The 7,170-nt window shown below is 57.7% G+C and overlaps 1 protein-coding gene across 1 annotated transcript; it reads left to right on the plus strand.

The window, feature by feature from the left end:
- Positions 1 to 146: 146 nt before the first annotated feature.
- C19H19orf53 (chromosome 19 C19orf53 homolog) lies at positions 147 to 3,290 on the plus strand. Its single transcript, XM_075902454.1, has 3 exons — positions 147 to 304; positions 851 to 906; positions 2,530 to 3,290. The coding sequence occupies exons 1-3, from the start codon at positions 214 to 216 to the stop codon at positions 2,668 to 2,670; spliced, it is 288 nt and encodes a 95-aa protein (XP_075758569.1). The 5' UTR covers positions 147 to 213; the 3' UTR covers positions 2,671 to 3,290.
- Positions 3,291 to 7,170: the final 3,880 nt, after the last annotated feature.

Here is a 7,170-nt window from a genome sequence, read left to right on the forward strand (position 1 = left end):
CCCTGGAGCCTGGAATTGGGAGGGGCTGGGCTGGGTGAGGGAAGGGTATCCCGGCATGCACTGGGAATGCACTGGGCGGGGGTTTGCCCTTCTGTATCCCGGCATGCACTGGCCGCGGGGGCGTGGCTGCTCCTCTATCCCGGCATGCACTGGGCGGGGTTTGCCCTTCTGTATCCCGGCATGCACTGAGCCCCCCCCGGAAGTGGAGTCGTCATGGCTCAGGGGAAGCAGAAGTTCCAGGCCCAGAAGCCGGGCGGGGGGAAGAAGCCGGCGGCGCAGGCGGCCCGGGGACCCCGGAAGGGAGGTGAGCGGCTGCAGGGGGGGCTCGCGGGCACCCCTGGGGGGAGGGGCTCCGGCGGGGGGGGGCTCGCGGGCACCCCTGGGGGGAGGGGCTCCGGCGGGGGGGGGGCTCGCGGGCACCCCTGGGGGGGGGGGCTCGCGGGCGCTCCTGGGGGGAGGGGGTCTGGCGGGGGGGGGGGCTCGCGGGCACCCCTGGGGGGAGGGGCTCCGGCGGGGGGGGGGGCTCGCGGGCACCCCTGGGGGGAGGGGGTCTGGCGGGGGGGGGCTCGCGGGCGCTCCTGGGGGGAGGGGGTCTGGCGGGGGGGGGCTCGCGGGCGCTCCTGGGGGGAGGGGGCTTGGCGGGGGGGGGAGGCTCGCGGGCGCCCAGGAACGTACCTGCAGCGTTATCCCTCCCCAGCCCAGAGAGCCCCCCCTGCCCTCCCCAGGCAGAGGCTGTCACCCCGTCCTTCCCCGGGCCCTGCTGTCTCGCAAGCTCTTTGGTCAACAGGCCGGGGCAGTTCAGTTCTCCTTGCCTGGCTCCGCATGCTCATCACCCGCCTCTCTCCCCCAGGCCGCACGATCGCTCCCAAGAAAGCGCGTGTGATCCAGCAGCAGAAACTGAAAAAGGTGAGGTGCGCGGGGATAGCAAACAGCAGCTTGGGTTAGAGCAGGCAGGGCCGAACTGCAGCCCTTGCGCCACAGCGGGATTCTTGTGCAGGTTATAAAGTACAGCTCATGGAGAAAACTTGGTCCCACGCACTTTGCAGCTGGAATTAACATGAACGTGGAAGCTGTCCAAACTGTTGAAAGAATTTCAAAACTTAGTGAGGTCGGTAGAAAGAGATGCTCACGTGCATTATTTTAGGAAATGTTGTCAGTGTGTTCAGACAGTTTCTGTGCGGACCATGTGTCTGCTCAGTCTTCCTGGATTCCACAGAATACAGGCTGCGTACAGCTCATAAATCACATTTGAATAGTTTTAGATTGAAGTGTTAACTCTGCATTAACTTTGTAGATAAGAATATCTTTTCATTGTAAAAGAGCCAGAGTTTTGAGCCAGACTGGGAGGAAGATTTTGCATTTTATTGTTAAAGGTGCCAGTGCATCAACCGAACCACAAAGGGAGCAACTTAAAACATCACTGTGAAACAAATCACAATAACTCTTCCTCTAAATATCCTGAATTGGAATTAAGGAAAAGCAAGTTAACGGCATTAAAATTATGCCTAAACAGTCAGCAGACACTAGTTTTGGCATTCAGAAAAGCAGACACAGCAACCAAAGCTAGTTTTATGTCCCTCAATTTTGCTTGTGCTAAATGTCCACGTTATGAAGAAGAATTTAAGATCCAAATAACATAAAACTTCAGAAACTAATAAATTCCGTTTGTGTTTCATGCTACAGAGTGGTATGTCTCCCAGATCAGTGCAGACGTGGCAAACAAGATACAAAACGATCTAAAGAATTCTCTAGCATTCAGCCTAGATCTCAATAAAACCACAGAGATACAGGATAATCCAGAACTAGTGATATTCATTTAGTATGTTTCCACAGATATTATTCTGGAAGAATAATGAGGAGTCCTGTGGCACCTTAGAAATTTGGGCATAAGCCTTTGTGGGTAGAAATTACTTTATTAGATGAAGTGGGTTTTACCCGCTAGTAGGAACTGGACTGGCTGTCAGAGTGGGGTAGGAGGGGGGCTGCTCTCCTCAGCCCTACGGTCGATTTCTCTCCTTGGGGAGAGAGCTAGAATGAGCCATGTGTGACAGGTCAGCCACGTAGTGCGACTGGGAAGCGGAGAAGAGTGGGAAATGTACCTGGAGAGAGTGGACTGGATTTAAATTCTGTGGCCTAACTCGCTCCGGGCCGCTTTTGTCCTCTCCACGTGGCTGAATGTACGACAGTGACCAGTATCGTTTCCTTGTGCCCCTCTACCAGTCTCTGTCACCTGCCCTCAATTGTAAACTGCGTGCCAGGAGCACTAGCCACAACCCTGCCACAGCTAATCATGGGACCGTGCGAGGCCTGGGCATGGGTCGTGTTCGCCGGGACTCCTGTTTGTGAATCCTGCTCTCCTCCAAAGGTTGCTCAGGCTGAGACCTGCGGAGTGGGGAAGGGAGGCGTGGGCTGGGCAGGGGCGAGTGTGTGACCTCGTTGAGCTCCCTGCTTAAATGGCTGCTGCTGCTGCCCTTTCCCTCCCTGAGGAGCCGCTGGGTTAATTTGTTTCCTGGCCCCCTTCCTCCCCAGAACTTGGAAGTCGGCATCCGGAAGAAGATCGAACACGAGGCGATGATGAAAGCCAGCACCAGCCTGCCCAAGAAGCTGACCGTGGTCACGGCGCCGGAGAAGGGAGCTAAGAAGGGCCACCCCAGCAAGTCTACCCTGTGACCTGGGCCAGGGGGTTTGGAGCTGTCACCGTCCTTGTGCTCCTGCAGACTCCCATCGCCCACGCCTGGCCAAAACTGCACCAGCCCGCTCCATTGGGAGCCCCCTGTAGGAACCAAGGGATGGGGGCAGCTCTGTCCCTGGACCACGGTGCTTTTGCAGCTACCTCCTTGGACTTGTTCATCCTCCTCCGTCTCCTGTGCAAACGCTCCCTGGCCTGTAGCAGGGATGGGAGCAGCTTACCCCTTGGTGGTTAACCTGCCTCTTGTCAGAAACGGAGCCGTCTCCGTCCTGTCACTGGGAAGGAGGTTGAAGGGTGGGGGGCAGCACAGTGGTTCTCGGTCAGACCCCCGGTGAGGGATTCTGTGAATTGCTAGTTTCCCCTTCCCCTCCAGCCCCCGAGAGTTGGGGGCTCCGGTGGAGTTTGGGGCAGTGCCTAGGAAAAGCTGCCTGGCTGTGAGCGGAAGGGGGCAGCTTGGGCCTGTGGAGCTGAGATGCCAAATGTCCCGTTCTCTGAGCAGCTCCCCTGACTGGCTCCAGCCTCGGGGAGGGGGTGTGTGTGTGTGTGTGGGGCCTGGCCCTGCCCCCCATCCTGCGCTTTAATAAAAAGTACTGGGAAGGACTGTCCTGTAACTCCTCTGTGGGGCTGTGAAGGGATGGAAGCTGCAGGCCCCTGCTCTGGCGGCTTTTATACAGGAGCCACGCGGTCGCTGGAAGCTCGCCATCCCCGGAGCCTGCAGTCTGCGCTCAGCACACCCTGGGGCGGTTCCCCGTGGCTAGCAGGGCTACACCATGGATGTGAACAGACATGGACCTAGTCCCTGCAGACTCCCCGTACAGCTTTCTCTCTCACTGCCTCTGGCCCCTCACTGGGGCATCTGGGCGCCTCCCGCTCTCTCTCTGTGGGGCTGGGCTAATACCCTGTTTGGGAAGCAGGGGCCTCAGAGGGGCTGGGCCCAAGCGACTTGGCCCAGATCACTCAGGAGTCTGGTAGCAGAGCTGGGAATGGACCTCGAGGATCCCTATTCCCTGGCCACACCCTAAGTGCTCAGCTTTCCTTAGCTATGGCCTGCGTGGGGCGGGGGCTAGGGACAGAAGTGCGCCCCCCCCCCCCCCCCCGGTAAGGCTGTGCTCCTGCTCAGTCCGGGGCTCCAGGCTGCGGGTTTCTCAGGCCCATGCTTTGCAGGGGGCTGGGTGATCTGTGTTCCCTGCGGCGATAGCTATGTGAGATGAGTAAGGGGGTTCTGGGTTGAAAAGGCTGGCTCTGAAATGTGGAGGTTTGGTTTCTGCTGTGCAGGGTGGCAGGGTGGGTCTAGCCTACGCTGCATACGCTGCAGTCACTTGCTGCACGGCTGCCCCAGAAACCTGCAGCCAGGACACGGCCTGCGCCGTAGGAAGGCATTTCTCCGCCACCCCCCAGAACAGCAGCACGGTTTGCACTGCAGGGGTGGGAGGAGTTTCCACACCTGTGCCCCACATATCCTTGTTGATGTCACTTTTCTGTGGAGTGGAGTGCGGACATGGGCAGAGCCAGGCTGGATGCGGGTACCGGCTATTCTGCTTCCTTGAACCTAACAAGTCACAGGGCTGAGCTACTTGTGGGTCTTCTGCTGGCTGTGGGGCAGGGCTCCCATCTCACCCCCACAGCCAGTGCTTGAGCTGTGCAGCGGGAGCCTAGTGCGTTTCCTGGGGCTGCCCCTGTGTGCTAGACCAGCCTGTTATCCAGCTGGTCCAAGGCTCCTTAACCTGATTCACTCCCCGAGGCTGCTGGCCAGGGAGCGTTTTCCTTTCAGCGGTGGGGGGCAGACAGGCCTGCGTGGGTTGGGGGGCTGATCAAAGCATCTTCCTGGGAAGTGAGATGGGCTAGAAGGGGGCAGACTGAATGGAGACTCAAAGCTTTGTTGCCTTGGGGGGGTCCCTCACCCTGCCAGCCTTTCTCCTGCGGGAGCCAGGTCACCTCTGCTAAGCCCAGGCCTGGTTTCTAAGCAGAGGGGGCAGTCCCTGGTATGGGGGGAGGAGGGTGGATCCCACTACCCTGGAAACTTCCTCAGGGCAACGAACCTGATGGCCCCCAGCCCAGGTCTTAGGGGAGCAGCGAAGGAAGAGATTGAAAATGAAGCGAAGACACGGTCGTGCGGGGGAGCCCTGCACCCAGCCCCCCTGCTTTATCCGCAGGGCCTCACTCCGTTATTTGTTACACTCCCTGGGCCCCTTCCCTGGGCATATGGGTCAGGCTGGGGACTGGGAGTTGCTAGCCCGGAAGCCTGGCCTGGGGGACCCACGTCTGTGCCCACTTGTTCGCAGGGAGCCGTGGGGCATGTTCAAGGCTGTTGTAAATGCTGGAAGCAACCGAAGGAGGGGACCCCGCCCTGCCCCATGTGCTGCCTTTGGCCCATTAGCCTGGCTCCCAGGCCTCACGGCCTAACCCTCTTCCAGGGGCTTTATTTGTCAGGCAGCTTCAGTCCAGCTCCTTAACCTGATTCACTCCCCCGGGGCAGGAGGGGGGGCGGCGCGAGTGCAGGTTACTGGCTAGAGGAGAGGTTCTGGAGCCAGGACTCCTAGGCTATGTCTACACTATAGCCTCTTGCACAAAAGCATATGCAAATGAGGCAAAGCATAGAATATTGCTGCACCTCATTTGCATAATTATCAAGGCTCCGTTTTTGCGCAAGAGGCTTTTGCACAAAAAGGAGCTGCCTACATGGCTCCTTTTTGTGCAAAACCCCCCGCTTGCTCAAGAGCTCCCCTTCCTCTTTTTGCAGGAAGAAGGGCTCTTGTGCAAAAAGGAGCCATGTAGACAGCTCCTTTTTGTGCAAAAGCAGCCTCATTAGTTATGCAAATGAGGCACAGCAATAGTCCATGCTTTGTCTCATTTGCATTTTTTTTTGCACAGGAGGGGGCAGTGTAGACGTAGCCCTAGGTTTTATTGCTGCAGCAGGAATTGATCCAGGTCTCAGGTTCTATTCCTGCCCTGAGAAGGGCAGTGAGGTGTAGCAGTGAGAGCAAAGACTTTGGGCCAGTACTCCCAGGTTCTATTCTGAGCCCTGGCAGTGGAACGTGGTCTTGTGGCTAATGCCAGTCAGGTCTGGATTCCACTTGTGGCTCATTCCATGACCTCAAAGCCGCTCGCTTCCTGTCTGGGCCTCAGTGGCTTGTTCTGCAAGGTAGAGAACCAGGCCTGTGCCTCCCTGTGCCTTGAGATCCCCAGAGGCCAGAGAAGGGGCAGAAAGTGTCAAGTTTACTCCAGCCCAAACGCTGCTCTGAAGGCACCTTGCTTTGCCCCACGGTGTTCATCGCAGCTCCGCGGAGGGCCCTCACCCTGCAGCAGCAAAAGGCCTAATGCCTTTTCCATCCTGTGCCCCAGCCCTTTCAGTGTGATCCCCCAGGAGACCTTTTCTCCTTCCCTGCATGAAGGATCAAATGGTCAAAGCAACAGGGTGGGATCCAGGAGATCTGGTATCAGTTCCTGGCCCTAGAAGGTCTGTGCTCCAGTAGTTTGGGGGAGAAGCCCTGCCACAGACTTTCTGGGGGACCTTGACCAAGTCACATCCCCCCGCCTCAGTTTCCCTCCCTAAAAATGGTAGCATTAGCTTGCAAGCTGGCCTGAGTCCTCCCAGACTCCTGTCACAGCAGAAACACAGCTCCTGGCTCTTACAGTGGGAGAGAACATGCAACGTCCACTACTCACATCTGAATCGGGTCTGGGTTCCTGTCACCGGGCCACCACTACCACGGCACCTCCTGCTGGTAGTGCCAGGCATTAGCTCAGCTCCGCCCACCAGCTGCCTCCCTGCATCAATGCTGGACCCACATGGCTCCCAAGCCCCGCTGTCCTCTTCAAGACACCACCCTCTGGCCATGCCCACTCCAGTGCCTCTCCGCCCCCCCAGGGGTGTGTGTGTGTCAATCTCTCTACTCTTGGGCTACATCTAGACTGGCACGATTTTCTGCAAATACTTTTAACGGAAAAGTTTTCCATTAAAAGCATTTGCGGAAGAGAGTGTCTAGATTGGCACAGACACTTTTCTGCAAGAGCACTTTCTGCGGAAAAGCGGCCATGCCAATCTAGACACGCTTTTGCGCAAAACAAATCTCAGCTGTCTACACTGGCCCTTTTGTACAAAAGCTTTGCGCAAAAGGGACTTTTGCCCAAACAGGAGCAGCGTAGTATTTCCGCAAGTAGCACTGATTTCAGACAGTAGGAGTCAGTGTTCTTGCGGAAATTCAAGCGGCCAGTGTAGACAGCTGGCAAGTTTTTCCACAAAAGCACCTGCTTTTGCAGAAAAACTTGCCAGTCTAGACACAGCCTTGGGTCCTCCCCTTCCAGGGAACCCCCTGTACCCACCTTGCCTCACTGACCCACTGCCAGTCTTCATCTAGCCCCTGCCACGGGCAAACTGCACTCTGAAATGGCCACTCCGCCTAGGCAAGGGGGTGTGGACCTGCTGCCTCTTCCTAGCCTGCCTGCCCGCCCGCCCGCCCCCCTGGTGCTCAAGGCCTTGC

This window comes from Pelodiscus sinensis, chromosome 19 (assembly GCF_049634645.1).
Source record: "Pelodiscus sinensis isolate JC-2024 chromosome 19, ASM4963464v1, whole genome shotgun sequence".
NCBI classification, from domain to species: Eukaryota; Metazoa; Chordata; order Testudines; family Trionychidae; genus Pelodiscus; species Pelodiscus sinensis.